The 19,578-nt window shown below is 45.1% G+C and overlaps 1 protein-coding gene across 4 annotated transcripts in view; it reads left to right on the forward strand.

Moving 5' to 3' along the window:
• Nucleotides 1-19,578, forward strand: part of ITSN1 (intersectin 1) — a 221,146-nt gene that overhangs the window by 138,209 nt on the left and 63,359 nt on the right. For 2 of the 4 annotated variants that reach the window (XM_059392297.1, XM_059392300.1), the window contains exons 19-24: nucleotides 1,708-1,829; nucleotides 3,497-3,511; nucleotides 10,421-10,668; nucleotides 12,846-13,005; nucleotides 16,246-16,451; nucleotides 17,229-17,311. In XM_059392297.1, the coding sequence (XP_059248280.1) occupies nucleotides 1,708-1,829; nucleotides 3,497-3,511; nucleotides 10,421-10,668; nucleotides 12,846-13,005; nucleotides 16,246-16,451; nucleotides 17,229-17,311 (834 nt within the window). The remainder of the gene's footprint in view (nucleotides 1-1,707; nucleotides 1,830-3,496; nucleotides 3,512-10,420; nucleotides 10,669-12,845; nucleotides 13,006-16,245; nucleotides 16,452-17,228; nucleotides 17,312-19,578) is intronic. The other 2 variants (XM_059392298.1, XM_059392299.1) reach the window with 1 other exon arrangement.

The raw sequence follows: 19,578 nt of genomic DNA on the forward strand, positions 1-19,578 counted from the left end.
GCATCCAGAGCCTTTGCCGACCAAAGCGGCCCGAGTTTCTTCCCCGAGCCCCATCCCGGAACCCGTATTCCGGGTCGGAAAGAACCTGGTGCTTGTCCGGTTCGCTCTTCTGCTCTGGGGATTACGGAGCTGTTCCGGGCACGGGAAGTGGCCCCTTTCCCCCTTCCTTCCACTGTCCCTGTCGTCAGCCGATGCCGCATGCAGCCACGCTTCTGACCTTTTGAAAACTAGGACTTTTTTTTTCTCTTCGATCAAAAGTTGCCTCTTTCAGTCATGATAAATGAAAGCCTTTTAAGTGGTTAGAAACAGTGTCTCTCTTTTTTTAAAAGATTTTATTTATTTATTTGACACAGAGAGAAAGAGCACAAGCAGGAGGAGTGGCAGGCAGAGTGAGAGGGAGAAGCAGGCTCCCCGAGAGGCAGGGAGCCCGATCCCGGGCTCGATCCCAGGATTCTGGGATCATGACCCAAGCCAAAGGCAGTGGCTTAACCAACTGAGCCACCCAGGTGTCCCCAGTATCTCTTACATCACGTGTAACCTAGTATGTATGTTTGAGATTCTCGCGCGGCTCTGGCGGTAGCACTCAGCTGAAGAAAGTGACCGCCTTTTCCTTTGTATGGCACATGATACCGATTTTATTTGTTCCATTATGGGCATGCTTTGTGTTGGTGTACAAAAAGAAAAGGAAGCACACTGTTCAGATATGGGAGTGGGGTTCAGAGTTGCACCCCACATCCAGATGCCTGCAGTCCAGGGAGAAAGGCTGGCCAACAATTTATGTTTCAATACTTTCTTGGACGTGAGAAATAATTCCACCCGCCCTCGATCTTAGGCAATTCGTTTAAATTCCGTATGTTTCCTCCTACTATATAAAATGAGGATTTCTTCTTCCTGTGGTCAGTGGGAAATGTGGCGCCTCTTCTAGTTCCGGACTGCATGAAGATAACACCTTCCCCTCACTGCTTTTCAGAGAAAATAGATGTGTGGCCAAACATCTCCATTTCTAGGGCAAAACAGTTCAGAGGGCTGTGATTAGGTTCTATTGAGTGAATCAGAAGTCACACTGTCTTATGCTTGCATGACTTTTTCTAATAATTTTACTTAAGATCTAAACTGTTTTCACATAAGGTCTGCCATTGGGCTTGTTTCCCCAGCCCTGGGAGATGTGGAGGAGGGCTTACTTCCCTGGAATTGATCGATAATAACCATTGTTGGCAAAGTCAGCACTTAACATTTTATGTGATTGCTTTAGCGGCCAAAGATAATCAACATTTCCAAGTCTTCTAATGTGGAAAGTTGGGCTTTGCTTCCTGCCAGAGGAGTTTTCTTCTTGGCTGCTTCATTTTCTCTCATTCTAACCGCTGCATTGTACTCGGCGCCCTGGGTAGGGGAGAGGGGTCCTGATGCTTCCCAGATGTGCCCTTCCAGAGCCTCAGCCAGGACCCAAGACAGCCTCACTGCGTTCAGCACTGGGATGGCCTCTGTCCAGGGAGCAGCAGCCAGTGAACTCTGATGGATTCGAGCTGCCAACATCAGATTTGGCTCTCCTTTGGCACGAAGTCTGTGCTTCAGAAATTCCTTGAATAGACGGAAAGGGTTCAGATGCTAAGGTCAATAGCAGGGTCGGCTGTTTGGCTTGTTGTCATGCATACGTGTTCCATGTAATGCTTTATTTTTGTTCCCTTCTCCCCACTGTTTTGTAAATAGAAAAAGGCCCACTTACCATTTCTGCACAGGAGAACGTAAAGGTGGTGTATTACCGAGCACTCTATCCCTTCGAATCCAGAAGTCACGATGAGATCACGATCCAGCCTGGAGACATAGTAATGGTAAGAAAGACTCCAGTCAGAGTGTGATTTTTCTGTTGATGATTAGCATCTGTTCTCCTCTTGCACTTTATTTGACAGCGTGAAGTTGTCGCCGAGTGTGAAATCCAGAGTTCTTGAAGTATGGGCTCCATCTTCCTTTCCTACTAGAACGAAAGATGATGTGTAGAAATGTATCCTAGCATCACTTGAATAGAGGTGTTAAAGAAAATGGGTTCTTATCACAGCCTTAGCGTGTTTTTAAATCTGTAAAGGTCTGATAATTTCAGAGTTGAGATTCCTACTTAAATACTATGAATAGTCTTTAAGAAATAGTTCTAAATGCAAAATGCTTTATCATCACCTTCACAATTGCCAGTGAGAACTTTTGTATCTTTAGATCAGTGCATCTTTTTGCCCCTTTAATTGTGAGATCTTCGAATTGTGTGAGGAGTCATGAATCACATACCGTTAATCTGCCGTCTTACCCCATAAATGAGCACATGAAAGAGTTCAGAATTTTGCTTTGTCATAGTTCATTTCCTTGAATTATACTAATAGTTAAATTGAATCGTGTGATTGTAACTGAGACGATAGTACCAGTTTGAGAAATAGTAAAGCCACGTGGTTGACCTAAATTATTTTCTGCAAGAAAACAATAGTTCTTCCATCTGGTTCATAGCTTCAGAAGAAAGAGCCACAAAAGCGGTCAAACTTTGCATTACTGTTGGCATTTTTTGTTTGTTTAAACATGAGGATGGTTCCAGATTGCAAAAGAATGCCGAGGGAGATAGACGGGCTTGTGGTGCCAGTAGTAGGTGTCTTTGAAGTTGAAGGGTAACGCCCAGGTCATTGCACTGTTACTCACACGTTCATCTTGCATGTATACATCAGACCTCTGTGTGGGGACCCTGTGATCCTTCCTGAGCCAAAATATATAGAAAGAACAGTGTGTTTGGTCTTCAGAGATCTCAGTCCTATCTCCCCTTCATTTCTGACAGTTTTTTTTCTCAAATTATCATGGACTTGTGTGAAGGCCTGAGTGGCAGCATCACTCACTTGTTACAGAAATTACTGCTAGGTTCTGTGGCGTGGGCAGGGCGCTCTGAGCACATGGACGGCGTCGCAAGCATCTTGTTCAGCCCTGACTCTTTCCCACGCTGTGTTTTCTTAGTCCGAAGCAGCTTTACTCGTGCTGCCTTGTCTTTGAAATGGTGCGGCTTTTAAAGCCTACGAATTGGGGGGAAAAATTAATTAAATAAAATAAAGCCTACGAATTGTTAAAATATATAAAAATACCATACTAAGACTGTAAACCTTATGAAAGGACAATGTGACATCAGAGAGGACCTCGTTACAAAGTTGTTTCTTTACACTAAAACAAAAAAAGAGCCTTAGGTTTTTGAAACTGGATTTTGTTGCAACACAAGGTACAGAAAAGTAGGGCGCTCGCTTCTTGAGATCAGGAAGTGTTACAGATGTTACAGTAAGGAAGTGCTCTAGATGATTTGTACTTTAATGAGAAAATGTTGCTATATTTTGGAAACATAGTCTTATTACACGGATATTTTTCCTCAAGTTGGCTAACCACCAGCTTGACTAGATGAATAGAATTTAGATGTGTTGTAAAAATAAAACATTTCATTAAACATATTTTGCCTTGCTTTCAAACCTTTGCTTTCCTGGTGGAGGTTAAAGGGGAATGGGTAAGTCTGTGTAACTGTCAGGAAGTCTGCATCTTATTAAATGTTTTCTTCTTTTAAATCACTTTAATTCTATGTAATGTGTAAGTACACATATCTTTGGGTGTTGTCGTGGTGGTACAAATATGTTTTAAGTTTGTGTAGTAGGTTTTGCTTTACAAAAAAAAAAGGAGGTATAAAAGTTTGTGTACTGAATTTCTCTTCACTAGATTCCGTTTGAGGACTAACCCGAAGGCTGTGTATTTGGCAAATTATAAGGTTAAGTCTCCATCTCAGGCTACAGACAAAAATAAGTTCCAGGTAGTTTAAATTTAAAAGTTAAATTTCTTTAAAAAAAAAAATTTTTTTTTTTTAAAGGAGAATATGGGAATAATTTCCTGGCAACGAAATACCTCTCTGAGTTAAAACCAGAAGCCATAAATGGTAAAAATGGGCAGTTTTGACAATATAAAAAAATTAAAACTTGCATATTGCAAAATACATCCACATTATATAAAGACTAAAAATTAATACGAAAGAAACCCAAAACTTACAAAACTTGTCCAAGGATATGAAGAGATATTCACACATGAAGAAGAGTATATTGATTTTAAAAATATACAGAAAGTCTTTATCTCATTTCCTCATTGCATCAGGAAATGCAAGTTAAAAAAGAAAAAGCAGATAGCATTTTTCATTTCCCACCTGAGCAAGTTTAGAGGTTTCATAATAGCCAGCTCTGTCAAGAGTGCAGGAAACTAGATGAAATACACGCTGTCAGCATGGTTGTATGAGTTGACTAAGCTATTTGAAAAGCAGTTTGATAATACCCGTTCAGATTTAAAATTCTCATTCCCCTTCACCCAGAAATTCTGCTATTCTCCCTCCTCTAGACGGTTTTTCGGCACATGCACAAATACATGGGTAGACAAATGTTCACTGCAGTGTTGTTGGTAAAAACAAAAAAGGAATAGCTCCATATAAGTAAGAGAGTGGTTTAGATAAATTATGATACAGCTAAGCAGGAAGATTTACGATGTAAAAAAAAAAATTACATAATCTACATATACAGATAAGCTCGCCAGTAAATAAAACAACAAAAACAAAAGGATATGAACAGTATAATTGCATTTTGGTTAAATAAAAATCTGTGTGTGTGTATATATGTGAATGTTTCTGTGTGTGTGGTTCAATTCTTGAAATACAAGCCTGAAACCGTGAACATTGACTACTGCTTGGCGGTAAAGAAGGGGCTTTGTGTTTAATTTTTTGTATTTTTATATTATTTTCATATTTACAAACGTACTAACATTTGTAATTTTTAATGGAACACTGGAACACTGAAAGTAAATCCAGCTTTGACAAGTATAATAGAGGAGGAGTACCCAGGTCGGGAATGGTGTTTGCTTTATCTCAGACGTCCCAAATATGTCATGAAGGATGAAATTACACAGCTAGACATAATTTACTGGTTTGCTGAGGGGACAGCAGCCGTGTCTTCTACTGCACAGTGCAGCATTATACCCCAGATGGCATCCAACTGTATTGTCTTCGTGAGGTTAAGGATCAGCACAAAATAAAAACATGGAAACTGACATGTGATAGTAACAATTTTTTTATTCCCTGAAGTTTGAGGTTAAGAAACATCATGAAAATACGTATTAGAACATTATTATCAGTCTCTTGCTTGACTAATCAGGATTTAACTTATTTTTGTGGGCATAATCATCAGATTCTTTGATTTCTCAAACTATAAATTAGTTGACTATCCTGTTAGATTTCAGAAGTCTAACCTTTCCTTTTTTAATGTCGGCAATCTTGGAGGGAGGTTTTAAAAAATCTTAACTGTCAGTCCAGTTTTCTCCAAAAATATTTTTTTCCACAGTTGACTAAAAAACTAAAGTGGTATCTTGTCTGTAGTCCTGTTCTAAATATTGTTTATAATAGAAAGAAGTATAAGATGATGTCTACCATTCATATGTTTAAAATCTTCGTAGAAAAGTTGGGAGAAACACATGAAAAAGCCAGTATTTGATGAAGTTCTCAGTGAATGCTTGCTAGCTCTGCTAGGAAAGAGGAAAGGAATCAGAATGGACTGATGTGCTCAGGGAAGAACTTCCTAATGGAAACTTCCTAATTTGACCTTGAGTTTGACAGCTAGAACTTAGATACTGTGAACACTGATGGCCTGTCTTCTGATCCGGAGGTCCTGGTACTTGGAGGGCAGATAGATCAAATTTGACATCCGTGATGTATTGGAATAGCATTAGAAATTAGAAGAGGGGCTCTTGGCTGGCTCAGTTGGGAGAACATGCAACTCTCGATCTCAGGGTCATGAGTTCAAGCCCCATGTTGGGTGTAGAGCTTACTTTAAAAAAAAAAATTTAGAAGGCCTTTGCTCACTGCCCTTTTGTTGACCTTTGTCTTAAGGGCACAGGCTGATGATAACTCAGCAGGTCTGGGTGGTGTAGGGCTGAGGAGGACATTAGAACTGGTCAGGAAGCTTAGAAGAAGTAAGCATTCCAGAGCTCACCGCCAGAGACTCTGGGAACTTTACTCTGTATACAGGATTCAGAATCTCCTCCAGGTGGTTCTGTTAGGCTGACTGTCACTTTTGGGAACCGCCACTCTAACCTAATGCATTTTTCCTGTCAAGACTAATTCTCAGTCATTTCTGAAACATACCCTCTTAGAAATATCCCCAAAAGGGATACTTCTTTAGTGGTTGTCAGCCATCAACCAGTCGAGTTCATTCTGAAGATTATCTTTTAATTTGGTCTTATTCCTGTAACATTAAACTCACTGTTTTTCCTTGTTTTCTCTTGAGGGAGATTTTTTTAAAATAATAGTATCTTTTCTTTCCTGCCTTCCTTCGACTTCCATAACCTTTACATCTGAGGTTGGCTTGTTTAGTAACAATTGGCCATTGTATCATCACTGTTTGGAGGGATGAGTCCACTCCCGATTCCAGGAGTGGGCCAAATGCGGCCCCCTGCCCCTTTCATAATAAAGTTTTATTGGAACACAGCTGGACCCGCTCATTTGCATATTACCCTCAGCTGCTTTTGTGTTGCAAGGGCAGAGTTGAGTAGTTCCTACAGAAGAAAGATCTGATGACCTCTAAATTAGAGCTTCAGAAAACAATTTTAATATTCCTTTTTTTTTTTTTTTTCAATTTGACAGAGATCACAAGTAGGCAGAGAGGCAGGCAGAGAGAGAGAGAGAGAGGAGCAGGCTCCCCACTGAGCAGAGAGCCTGTTGTGGGGCTCCATCCCAGGACCCTGGGATCATGACCTGAGCCAAAGACAGAGGCTTTAACCCACTGAGCCACCTAGGTACCCCCAATTTTAATACTCTAAACCGAAAGTTTTGGGAAGACCGTGTATTTCCAGGCTGGCAAATGCAGGAACCATTTGCTGCTCCCCGTGCTGCTCGGCACATCCCAGGCAGCCCCACCAGCTGCTCTGAGTCGGCACAGTTTACATCTCCTTGCTGTCCTCCTTCTGTGTCCTGCTTGCGAAGGGAGAGGGACTTTCTCTTTCCCTACTTTGCGACAAGGTCAGAGATTTCAGAAATATGCTGCCTGATGAATCTGGCAGCCACAAAGCATATAAACGTTGAGAAAAGACAGTAGTATTGGGCTTCAGCCATATGTACTTGAACCTCATAGCTGTGTGCATTTGACTGTTGAATCCAACCCATGCTGCAAACAGTGGATATTAACATCCTGTAGAATAGATTGGTAACATTCAAGATATGTTCGCAGTTATCTGGGGTTGTGTTTCCCTTTTTGATGATGTTCCACTAGAATGACCCCAAATGCTTTGAGGTGTTACAGTGGGGCAGCTTAAGTGAAAGTGTATTAAGACCAGTCTTGTTACTATTTCCGATCGCCCTGACTTAGAGCCCCCAGTAGATGTATCTACTTGATGTCCATTTAACTCCACATTACAACCAGCCCTGTTGTAAAATCTGTATGCCTAACTCTTGCTCTGTTCTAATCATATGTACTGTTTTTCCACCATTGGGTTGGCATTTTGGGTTGAGTTTCCCAAATCCAGGAAGAAATACTTCTCCTTTTCATATGAGAACCGTTGTGCTTTTTCTGAGTAGTTAATTTAATGTTAAGAGTGAATTTTTCTTATATCCTCTGAATCTTAAAATTAAGTTATACATTAAAATTGATGGATTCCTTTAAAAACAAATCAGGCTAATTAAAACTATTGTTCTGTCAAAGTTGACCGGTGTATTTCCTTGGTTAAAAGGGAAAAACTGATCTCATCATTACCCTGAAGGATGGGGGAACTCTTGTTGGCACAGATAAAAGGCTGATGTGGCACCATGTCTGCTTCCTAAGTATGCAGAACAGAACAGGGCTGGGTGTGATCAGCTACTTGGGGTACAAGCTAGACCTGCCCATGGGACTTCACATCCAATTCCTGATGTCGGTCCTAAAAGTCCTGTGAAGCAGATAAGACCTTTTGTGTCAAGGGAATGACAGTAACACACAGAATATAATTGAGTAAAGCAGCAGACCTTTGAGAAGGTCCTACTGCTTGGACAGATGAGTAGCAGTTCCAGATGGGCCATGATCCAGGATTGAACTCCAGCCCCTAAAGGGTTGCTGCTGGCAAAAAGGCAAACCGAGAGGGCCTTGGGTTCCAGGCAAGTTCCTAGAGCAGAGAGTGCCCCGTACAGAAAACCAGGGATGGTTCCTTACAGTGAAGGTAAAGACTAGGCTCTTAGAATGGGACCGAAGCCCAAAGGAGAGCGCTTCAGTACAGGCTGAGAGCGGGACAAAGGGAGAATTCTGGCTTTTAAAACTCTATCATTAAACACTTCTCTCATGCCAAGCAGCATTTTCAATATTTCACAATTCTCATAGGCACCATAATGATACAGGTACTGCTATCTCCATGTGACAGATGAACTTGAGACACCAAGAGATAGTGAGTTGCCCATAGTCACCTGGTTAATAAATGGTAGAACCAGTGTTGAAATTGGGGTAATCTAACAGCAGAGCTCTTCTCTTAACCATTACCCTTTGCCGTCTGAGGCTAAGTCCCTGTGTCAGGCTCTCGTTCCTTCCTTACTCACTCCTGCCTGACATCACCTTGGTCTTAGAACGAGAGGTGGAGGGGGTTGGGAGCTTGACTATTGTTGAACCTGCCCAGGAGTTGGGGGATTCCCCAGCACAATCTGGCCTCGAAACAGCTGTTTCCATTGCAGAGCTGTGGCGATGTTTTAAGTATGTCATAGTATCACCAATAAATAAAAATGAAGAAGGAAAGGCATTTAGCCATTTGCATTTCACATAAAATCCAAGTGGGGGAAAAAAATGTCATCTCAAATCTTCATCTAGAGAAACAGTTGGGGCTGCCCTGAAAAAGAAACGTAAGCACAAAACAGTGCGGGGGACTTGAATGAGAAGTGGCTAATGTGTTCACATCTGATGTATGCGTTAGCAAGACTATCAGAACTGTAAAGCCAAAAATAGAACCTCCGAAGCAGTATTGCTCTTTATCTTGGGGAAGTCCTTGGAACGTGCTCAGTTTTAAAAAATTGCTTTTACCCCAGACAGTAAGGGTTCCTTAAGGTGGAGCAGAGTGCCAGCATCTCCTGCTCACTGGAAGTTTTATAGGTAAATTGTAGAGCTAAGTTGTAAGCTATGTAATTCGACTTTTTCTGGCCCATCCCAAGCATGTTTAAAATTCAAGTATGCTAATAAACGTTGCACCGACTCTGCACTGAATACAGGTGGTAGATGTTTGGTTTTGTAGTTTGGGGCTTTATTTTTTTTTTATTTACTTATTTATTTTTCCTGTGTATTTGCATGAGTTAGAAGACTGGTATTTTTTCTGTTTTTCCAAAATTATTGTTAAGATCCTGCCTACTCATTTCTATGATTTCTCAAAAGCAACATTAATGTCTTTTGAAGTATCCAATGTTTTACCTCCTCGGACAGTATATAATAAGGGAGAAAAATAAGATAAGGTCTTTGATAGACCCTTATTTGATACAGTAATGAAAACAGTTTTCTAACAGTGAGCCTAATTTTCCTCTAAAGTCATTCTCCTTTTGCTCATAAAATAGTGGGGGTAACTCATAAAGATAGGTAGAACCATCCTGGTGATTGGGAAGGATCCTTTTAGATTAGAATTAAAATGCAAACATTAAAAGCACTTAATAAAATAACGTCTGTGAGAGTTTTAAACAGCAGAATTCTGTATTCTCACGTGCACTTTTATGACATTAAACTTAAATAAAAGAAAAACACAGGACCTTAATAAAATTGGCTGTTGCCATGAATAAACTCGTATTCAATAAATTAGATATATGATGAGGAAATTAAAGAGCTTTTAGGTGGGTTAACAGCATCTTTTCTTCCCGTGGAAGAAATCTAAGATCTCTAAGATGGTGTTTTCATCTTTCTCATCGCTGTACTCAACAGATACCACTTAGTTATTAAGAGATTTTTAGAGTACCGGTTAATGTTGATGGCACCCTTTGGCTTCAGCTTTAAATCATAAGCCCAAGTCAAATTATTTCTTAATAATTCCATGACCTCCCGGGTGATGAAGTCGGTCACATCACTTTCCAATTCAGGGTAACTAAGAATTTCAACTATGTGCCTGAGGGCTTGAGTCACTTTATCATAACTGCCATTGCTAGGAAAGTGGGGAGGGCATTTTAAAAAAAAGAAAGAAAGAAGGAGAACTTGCATCACAGCACATACTGTTTGTTCAGAGTTAATGTTTAGAGACTGTTTTCCCAGACATAGAGAGGATAAGAGGGTGAGGAGGCATCCGTGCGGGGTGTCCCTCCGCTGGGGTGGGAGGCTTGGGGCTTGGTCCCTGGTCCCGGGAGAGCGCCTGGTGTCTTCAGGGGCTGATTGAGCTCCAGGGCGGTTAAACTTTGTGACTTTTCCTGCAGGTGGATGAGAGCCAAACTGGAGAACCGGGCTGGCTTGGAGGAGAACTAAAAGGAAAGACAGGATGGTTCCCTGCAAACTATGCAGAGAAAATCCCAGAAAACGAGGTTCCCGCTCCAGTCAAACCCGGGCCTGATCCGACCTCCGCCCCCACCCCCGCGCTGGCCGTGCGCGAGCCCCCAGCTCCTGTGGCAGTGACTGCTCCGGAGCCCTCCACGACCCCCAACAACTGGGCTGACTTCAGCTCCACGTACGTGTAGGCTCGCTCAGTCTTCTTTCCATTGTTGTCACAGTTTGGGGCTGTACTTCTGCGCAGAGGAGCGGGCTTATTCCGTTACCCCGTTCCCCGATCCCTCTGCTCGTGGACTGGGTGTGATGCGGTCAGCGCCCCGCAGTGAGCTGTCCGGGCACACGCGACATCAGGCCGCTCGTCTCACCACGCTCGGAGCTGGTCTGCAGCTCTCCTTCGGGGGGAAGGAACGGAGAAATGCCATTTCCTAATCTGATACCCAGGGTGGTCAGCACAGAGTCATTTCCTGCCTGTAACCAGCCCTTTTTTTGCTGGTTAGAAACAGAAATTGAATTGTCACATGGTTTTAAACAGGATAGAAAGCGGTTTCCTTCAAAGCTTTGCTCTGTTCTCTGTCATCGGGCTGGTACACACGTGTTGGGCGGTGCCCTGGGTCATTGGGAAATGGCCTTAGAAACTGCGTGTAAGCAGAGGTTTGAAATGATGGAGGAAACTGCTGTCCACGCTTACATATAGAGGACCGTCATCTATGTGTGCAGTTGTCAAATAATATTTATTTTTTACTCTTTTAAAAAAATATTTTATTTATTGACAGGGAGATAGAGAGCACAAGTAGGCAGAGCAGCAGGGAGAAACAGCAGACTCATGAGCAGGGAGCCTGACGCAGGGCTCCATCCGAGGACCCTGAGATCATGACCCGAGCTGGAAGCAGACGCGTAACCAACTGAGCCACCCAGGCATCCTGTAAAAGTGTTTTAGACAAGCAGTCAAGCAGGAGTGATTTGAGTAAGAAGTAGCTTACTTAATTTTTTTTTTTTCTAAGTCTAATCATCTTTGAAAAGAAACAGATGGAAGGCCAGGAGTCAAGACATAAAGCTAGAGAAAGATCAGATGGCTCAGACGGGAGAAAAGTGTGGTGACCACGGGCAGAGAAAGTGGAGGGAAGGATGGAAGGAACAGCAAGTTTTTCATACTCTTATTTTCATACAAAAGGTTGCAGATGCTAAGAAAGGTCCTCCCTATCTAGCCTCTGCTGAAAAGTAGTCTGCCTTTTTAATTGTTATTTTTTTAAAGATTTTATTTATTTGACAGAGATCACAAGTAGGCAGAGAGGCAGGCAGAGAGAGAGAGAGAGGAGGAAGCAGGCTCCCTGCTGAGCAGAGAGCCCCATGTGGGGCTCAATCCCAGGACCCTAGGATCATGACCTGAGCTGAAGGCAGAGGCTTTAACCCACTGAGCCACCCAGGCGCCCCAAGTTCTGACCCTTTTTTAAAATGAAGACTAACATAGAAGACAAATACTTTGTTTTCTAAGATTTCATTTTGCTGTGGTCCAGTCATTGTGACTCTCTCCTGCGATACATGAGTGGTGTGTACTTCTCCTGCTATTATTATGGGTGTCTTATTTTCCAAACCCAGAATCAGGATCTGCAGTCTCACAAAGGAATTATTTTTTAGTTTTTAATAGAGACAGACAGACAGGAAGGGGCAGAGCTCCATCCCCAGCCCAGAGCCCAGCATGGGGCTCCATCCCATGGCTGTGAGACCATGACCTGAGCCGAAATCAAGAGTCGGACCCTTAACCGACTGAGCCATCCTGGCACCCCTCAAAGGAATTATTTTGATTTTCCAATGTGTTTGTGTCTCAAAGACGTGAGGAGTAAATTGTGTTTGGATTTGCGTTCGCACAGATATATTTATTTAACATTATACAAATCACAATATTAAAGCCGTCCCTGAGATCCAGCATGCCTGGTAGCTATAAGGATCCCAGTTGTCATTACCCTGGTGGCCAGACATGTGACCTGGATTTTGCTGTGAGTTGGAGGGGACAGAGAGCATTAAGTGTCAGCCGCCAAGCTGGCCTGTTTTCACAGGTGCTGTCTAACTTCTTTTTTGCTGGCTGTACTGTTGTTTTTACAAATGTCAAAGTGGCAGAATATTGTTTCCATTTTATCAACGAGGGACTGAAGATTCAGAGAGATGCTGTCATTTGCCTGAGGCTCATCACTAGGGCGTGAAGCTCGGACTTGAACCCCGAGTCGGAACCTCTTTCCACCCTGTCTTGTTTGTGAATTTAGAAAGCCCCATAAGTGCAGTGGGTCTCTGTCTGCCGTGGGTGAGAAGCGGGCGTGTAGGAAGGACTTGCTTCTCATGGTGGCCTATGTTTCCTTCCAGGTGGCCCACCAGCACGAACGAGAAGCCAGAGACAGACAACTGGGACACATGGGCCGCCCAGCCCTCACTCACTGTCCCAAGTGCCGGCCAGCTAAGGCAGAGATCAGCATTTACTCCAGCCACGGCCACTGGCTCGTCTCCGTCTCCTGTTTTGGGCCAGGTAAGGGCAGTCGGTGGAAGTGTGAAGTCCTGGCCTGCTGGACCCAGTACCAGCACATTCGGCCAGTGCATCTGGACAGTGTTATTTCTACGTATCCGGGTCAGGTGGCAGTGTGAATTTGGTTCATGTTTTCTCAATAGCGTTAAGGGAGTCTGGAGAGTTCCCAAGAGGGGTAATCTCCTGCACAGGTTGACAGGAAGGGGTGTTTGAACAGCATCTTGATTTTATTCGGTAGAGGAGCAGGCTGGCCTATCAGCCGGCGGATACTGTGAGGAGAGTAAGTAGGACAGTGGGTTTCAGGAAAAGCTTGGGCCAGTCGATCTGGGGAGACCAGTGAGTATATATTGGAAAAGATTGGTTGACTATAGGTGAGCGGGATAAAGTAGTTGTTCTGAATATTACTACTCCATATAATAAAGCAGCGGTTGACGTACTATAGTAAAGTTAAAGGAAGGGAATGTCTGCAGGTAATCAAACAGAGCAGATGCCCATCTGGCAGGCAGTTGGGAGTGGGGGACAGTGTCTGACCTGGAGCAGCTTCCTGGGGTGGGGCAGGCAGAGGACTTGGGGCAGCAGCGACCGTTAAGCAGGACGGAGTCACACTCTCTTGGAGCCAAAGGAAAGGAAAGCGGTCACGGATTGAGCCAAGGATTTGACCTCAGAGAAATGGGGGCACAAGAGAAAATGATTTCTAGTGGGAAGGAGAATCCGGGTTGTAGATGTGTTCAGTTTAAGGTGAACGTGGGGCACCACGCGGGCCCATCTGACAGGCAGTGGGAACGTGGATCAGCTCTGAGGCCATGGGTGAGATCTTCAGAAGGGGTGTGTGTGTGTGTGTGTATGTGTGTGTGTTCTCCGACCTGGGAGAGGAAGAGGAGCTCCCGCCCAGAGGGGTTCCTTCCCTTTGCTTCTGTCCCAGCTCCGCTGTTTGCAGAAAGGGGGTTGGTGACAGGGCAGAGAGCAGTCAGTGTGGCAAGAAGAGCGTACCTGTGACTTGGGAAGGGATAAGAGAAACCGATTGCGAAGGGCTGGGGAAGCAAAGAGCGAGTGGAGACGTTTGTGACCCCGAAGTCACAGGAGCAGAGCAGAGGGAGGGCACCGGGGAGAAGGGGCCACCGAGTCAGGCACTGAGAACTTCATGGTGGAGGGTGGGAACCGTGCGCGGGGCACAGAAAGACAGCATTCGTCTTCTGGGAGACGGGGGGTGAGGAGAGGCTGGAGGAAGGTAAAGGAGAAAAAGGAGTTCAGAGGGGACCGTGGGCCGCGCTCTCGGGAGCGGGCCCTGAGGGCTGCAGAGTGTGCAGAATCAGCCGAGAGGAGTGAGGGACTCTGGGGCCGGATTTAACCCGAACGTGTGACCGGTCATCCCTGCACTTTGTCTCTGCTCTCTGCAGCCACACTTGACAGCCTGGGGTTAGAGACAGCAGGGAAAAGAAAAGCTGCTACTGTGATCATTATTACTCCCAGCAAAGCTGTGGATAGATTCACTCCACTTCCTTAACCCTTTAGAGGAAGTGTTTCTGTTACAGTGTGGAAACCAAGGCCTAGGGAGAGGAAACAGTGGTCCAAAGTCACGAAATCAGTAAGTGACACACATGGGGTTCCAACCCTGAGGCCAGGCTGTGTCCGGCTGGCCCTGGGCTGGGTTATTTGTGTCCCTGCAGAAAGGTGGACAAGGCAGGCACAGGGAAGGCGTCTCCGGGGAAGGGTTCATGAGGCGCCGGTGAGGACTCAGCCAGTCGGGAGTGGCGTGGCAGAGGGGCGGATGGAAGCTGCTGGAGGATTGGACAGCGCAAAACAGCCGCAAGCCAGCGGGCTGTGGCCATGGGAAGCTCCTGGGAACCCAAGGAGGGAAAATGGGAGGCAGAGACTCTGTGGGATTTGAAAGAGTGTGGAGCTGGGATGGAAGAGAGGAGGGACATTGCAGGTTTAAGAGGGTGCGGTCCCAGGAAGATGGGGGTGGAGCCGTGGGCCCCATGGCTGCTGGGGTGTTTGATCTGCATCAGTGCTCACCATCGAGCATCGCTAGGAAAATGTCTTCTAAGGCAAGTACATGTTGGTTCTGGATGAGCTGTCTTTGGCCATTATCCTTTGTTTCTGTCCATTTTCACACATGATGGAAAGTTGACTTGTTTTTTAGTATTATCTTAAGATATTATAATGGTTTTATGTTACGGTTTTTAAAAAGATAATGAATGGCTCACCCTGCCTTTACAGCCACATCTCCTTCTACACCCCTCCATGAAACTAGGCTCCACGCACCCCAAGATTGTGCTCCTCTTCCCGGACCCTTTGCAGTGCGCTGCCTCGAGGCCTTTGCCGGTGCTGTGCCCTCGGCCTGGAGTGCCCTTCTTCCGAAGCCCTAGCTCGCACAGTCTTCCTCGCCCTTCGAGGCCCGAATCCAGTGCCGCCTCCTCTGGGACATTGTCCCTGTTGCCCTCAGGCAGAATTCCTTCCTCTTTGCTCTGTGTCCCCGCAGTGAACAGTTGGAGCCTATTGGTGGTAGATTTCATTCTGCCAAGTGCTGTGGATGATTGTGTATATCTCTTTCTCCTGCATTAATTGTGAAGTCTTTGCTGAGAATATCATACTGTCCTTTTTTATGGTGCTTTGTGGTTAATAAAGTCTTTTAACCTAAATTATTTTGGGGAGCCAGAGATCGCATTTCATTCCTCTTTGTAAACCACATTGGCATGTAGACGTTCACAGGGGATCACGAGGCATTTATGCCCCGTGTCTCTAAAAAGGAGCTAAAACGAGCACAGTCCAACATGGGGCATATTTTTCCGTGTCCACCTGAACTCAGTATCAGTCCCTTATCCTTTGAGATTCCATACCGTTTCTGCTCCCATATTGGTCTTCCACCAAATGTCCATATGCTTTTGGAAATGTGGGAGGGGTGCCCTGGGCCACTTGGGGGTTAAAGTGGAACCAGACAGAAGAGGCACAGGGCCCGGTGCCACAAAACATATTATGACCTCCTGGCTTGGTTAGAGGGGGTGTTCGAGATGGCCAGACAATGTAGGCTGGCAGGTTTTCGCCTCTTGTTTTGAAAAGAAGTGATTCCCACGACACAGGGACGTATCCGGCCCCCATGCTACACTGAAGCAGGGCCCTTCGTGGCTGTGTATGCGCCCATGTGCGCTGGCTGGAAAGGGGCGTTGGTGCCAGGGCTGATGTCACCGGAGCTGGTAACTGATCGTGGAGTAACGAGAGGTCCTTTATGTGTTTCCACACAAGGGCGAGAAGGTGGAGGGACTACAGGCCCAAGCGCTGTATCCTTGGAGAGCCAAAAAAGACAACCACTTAAATTTTAACAAAAATGATGTCATCACCGTCCTGGAACAGCAAGACATGTGGTGGTTTGGAGAAGTTCAAGGTCAGAAGGGTTGGTTCCCCAAGTCTTACGTGAAACTCATTTCAGGGCCCATAAGGAAATCTACAAGGTATTTTTGTGTTTATCTGCTTCTGTTAGATGAAAACTATGTTAGGCATTAAAGTATTGCTTGCACTGGTTAAGCGTCACAGTTGGGGTTGCAGGATAATTTTGTCTTCCGGATCCTCTAACTACGGAAGTTAGGGGCTGTGCCTGCAGAAGGCAGCCTCTGACAAATAAGTGATCTTTTCTTTCTTCAGTTGTGGAAGGCTGCATATCTTGTTTTTCAGTGACTTCTATAAGAGGGAATTCTACTCTGAGACCTGGAACATTCTTGTGAATTCGTTGCAGACTATGCCTCTCTTCATGTGTAGTACCCCGTACTACACCAGATACACATGAAGACTTAGAGGCTCAAAACATTTGGGGAAATAACGGAAAAAACGAATTCTCTCTTTTGTTAGGAGCCTTAGAGCATGGCTCTTTTAACATAAAAGTAGTAGTTCAATTATTGTGATCACGTAGGTGCTCAAAACAAATTATGAGCGTCAAGGAGAGAAAAATGGCAAAAATTGTGGACAAGCACCTGTCCTCCATGCTTGCAAATAGAGCAGTACATTGGCTGCTCACCCCACATAGCAAGTACTGAGAAGCAAGAATGCGAGCTCAGAATCTGGTATCTGTTGCACATTCTGTGTTTTCACCGAGCGAAGCGGGCTTCTTTCCGCTGTAGGTGGGGCAGAGTTTTAAACATTAAGCAGCTTAAAAAAAAAAAAAAATCAGTGTCATTTGTATTCATTTCTTTGAAGATAAAAATTAAAGTACCTTCTCTTCCCACCTCTTCCAGCATGGATTCTGGTTCTTCAGAAAGTCCCGCTAGTCTGAAGAGAGTAGCGTCACCAGCAGCCAAGCCAGCTGTTTCTGGAGAAGGTGAGAACTCGAGTCAAATTATGCTCCTTAGGAGGGTCCTGGGGATCATGGAATATGAGCAGTGAACATTTGAAATGAGACGGGATTTCATTCTAAAATTGACTACATTGATTGACGTCCGATGTGTCCCACTCTGAGGTAAATGAGAAGTTAGATCTTTCCCGAAGCAGAGTACTTCATGGAGACTTTCAAAACAGAATCAGATACATTGACCATAAACGCTGAATCTTGTCATGATATTTGGTCACGAGCCCTTTGACCGTTAAAAGAGGCCCATCAGCGTCACTAGGGATCCAGTTTGGGGAGCATCTCTGTGGCCGAATCGTGGCCATTGCTTCCCCTCGTAGAGCCGGTTCTCCTCTGATCTTACATCAGCGTTTTGTTGTCAAACTGTAATGACACAGTCGAGTAAAGCTGTCCCGGCGACTTCTGCCGTCTCCCTGACCTCAAAAGAAACAGAGAAGCTTAGTTTTTCGGTTCCTGGTAAATAACCACATCAGGCCTAAAAATGTCATTTTGAGTATTTACAGCACAAATAATTAATGGCTTGATTTCCTGGGCTTTGTTTTCATGAAATAATTCTGAGGATCACCCGTGCCCATGCACGGTGTGGGGTTTAAAATGAACAAAACCCACATGATCCGGGCTCCAGTGGTAAAAATCTCCAGTCTTCTCTGCATTCGGTGTGGCTGTTCTCATCGAACTGAAGACCGCTGCCTGAAGCTGCCCGGCTTTCCACCAGAAGTCGGGTCAGCGCTCCTCGCTGACAGAGGTCCACCCGGTTGTGTCCAAAGTTTTCGTGGCTTCCTCAGATAAATTCTCTGCAGATAGTGTGTTTGATTTAGTTTCTTCGCCATCATGAAGTTGTTGCATTCCTTGGAAAGCATGCCTTGTGAAAGAATTATGAAAACAGTTGTTTCCGGGGGGAAACAGCAAGGATTAAGGTGCAGTGGCCCTTCAGTCTCAACGGTAACACAGTTACTTTTCTAAAAGGAATTCTGGAAGCAGAAATGTCTGTAGTTTATAAATACAGCCGTAGAGACCTCATCGCTGCCAAGCAAATCCAGCATTTTTTTGGATCTTTGCCGTTCCCACTGAAACGAACATTAGCAGAGTTCTGTTTATATGTGCTTCATCAGTCATCTGAATGAGTGTTTTATCCACTAATGTTAGCAGAACGAGGCACCAAAAAGCTTTTTAAACACACCGTGTGTGGTCAGTTTTATATAAAGCAAATTTTATGGTTCTGCCCAGATTCACTGATTTTATCCAACGAAGCTTATACCCGGCTCTCTCCTGCCAGCCATGTACTCGTGAGCCTGCCTTCGCCTCCTTATCTGGAAGGTGGGCATAGTGAATGCCCCTTCGGGTAGAGAGCTACTGCAGAGGATTAGGAGCTCCGCTGTGCCAGGCATTTAGGAGAGAGGTCCGTGAGTGTCCGCTGACGCTCTTGCCTTCTTACTTCGTTTCCGGGATTGTCGACGGCGAGCCACTCGGCACAGCGGGCCCTCTCGTCTAGGAACGGTTCCGATGAATGCTGATTGGTTTGGAAACACGTATGGAGGCCTTGTCCCTTGAGGCCTCGCAGAGGTCACAGGTGAACCACACACGTTTAAAGTCGGGTAACAGAGATTGTCATCCCGCTGACGTTGATTACACCCACCGCCAGGTGATTCAGCAATATTAGGAAACTCTAGGAGGGAGATGGCTGGCCTTCCAGGGGGCCGTGGGAGAACCTGGCAGTTGACGTTCAGAGGAAAGCTGTCGACGTATATTAATGAGTCCCTTATTATACTGCATTAAAGGCGATCACATTTCAAGTCAACCATACACCAGATTGAATAGATCTGTAGGTTTGGGAATGGCCAGTGCCCTGTGGTAAATGTCTCCGCAGGGAGGTCAGAGGGAGGGCCACCGTGGGGCCTCCTCCCATGTCCCCGTTCTCACGGAGTCCCCACCCCGTCCTGCAAGACGCCTGTGTGCACGCTGGGGCGAGCAAAGCCACGGTCTTTTCAGTCTCCTTGGTATCGCAGGCTGCAGTCCTAGGTTCAGCCAGAGTTCAGGCCTCTGAAGTTCCTGAAGCATTTTGAAAGTAGCTTCAACATTTGGATCCGTTTTTGAGAAAGTGACTTTGCAGCACACAGCGCAGGAATCACTGGGAGAAGCCTCCATCTGCCGATCCGCCGAGGACCCTGTCTGAGCTGGCCGCACTGGAGCTAAGGGTCACGTGACAGCAGCACAGAAGGAAGGGGTCAGAGGACGGAGAA

This window comes from Mustela nigripes, chromosome 2 (genome assembly GCF_022355385.1).
Source record: "Mustela nigripes isolate SB6536 chromosome 2, MUSNIG.SB6536, whole genome shotgun sequence".
In the NCBI taxonomy this organism is placed as follows: domain Eukaryota; kingdom Metazoa; phylum Chordata; class Mammalia; order Carnivora; family Mustelidae; genus Mustela; species Mustela nigripes.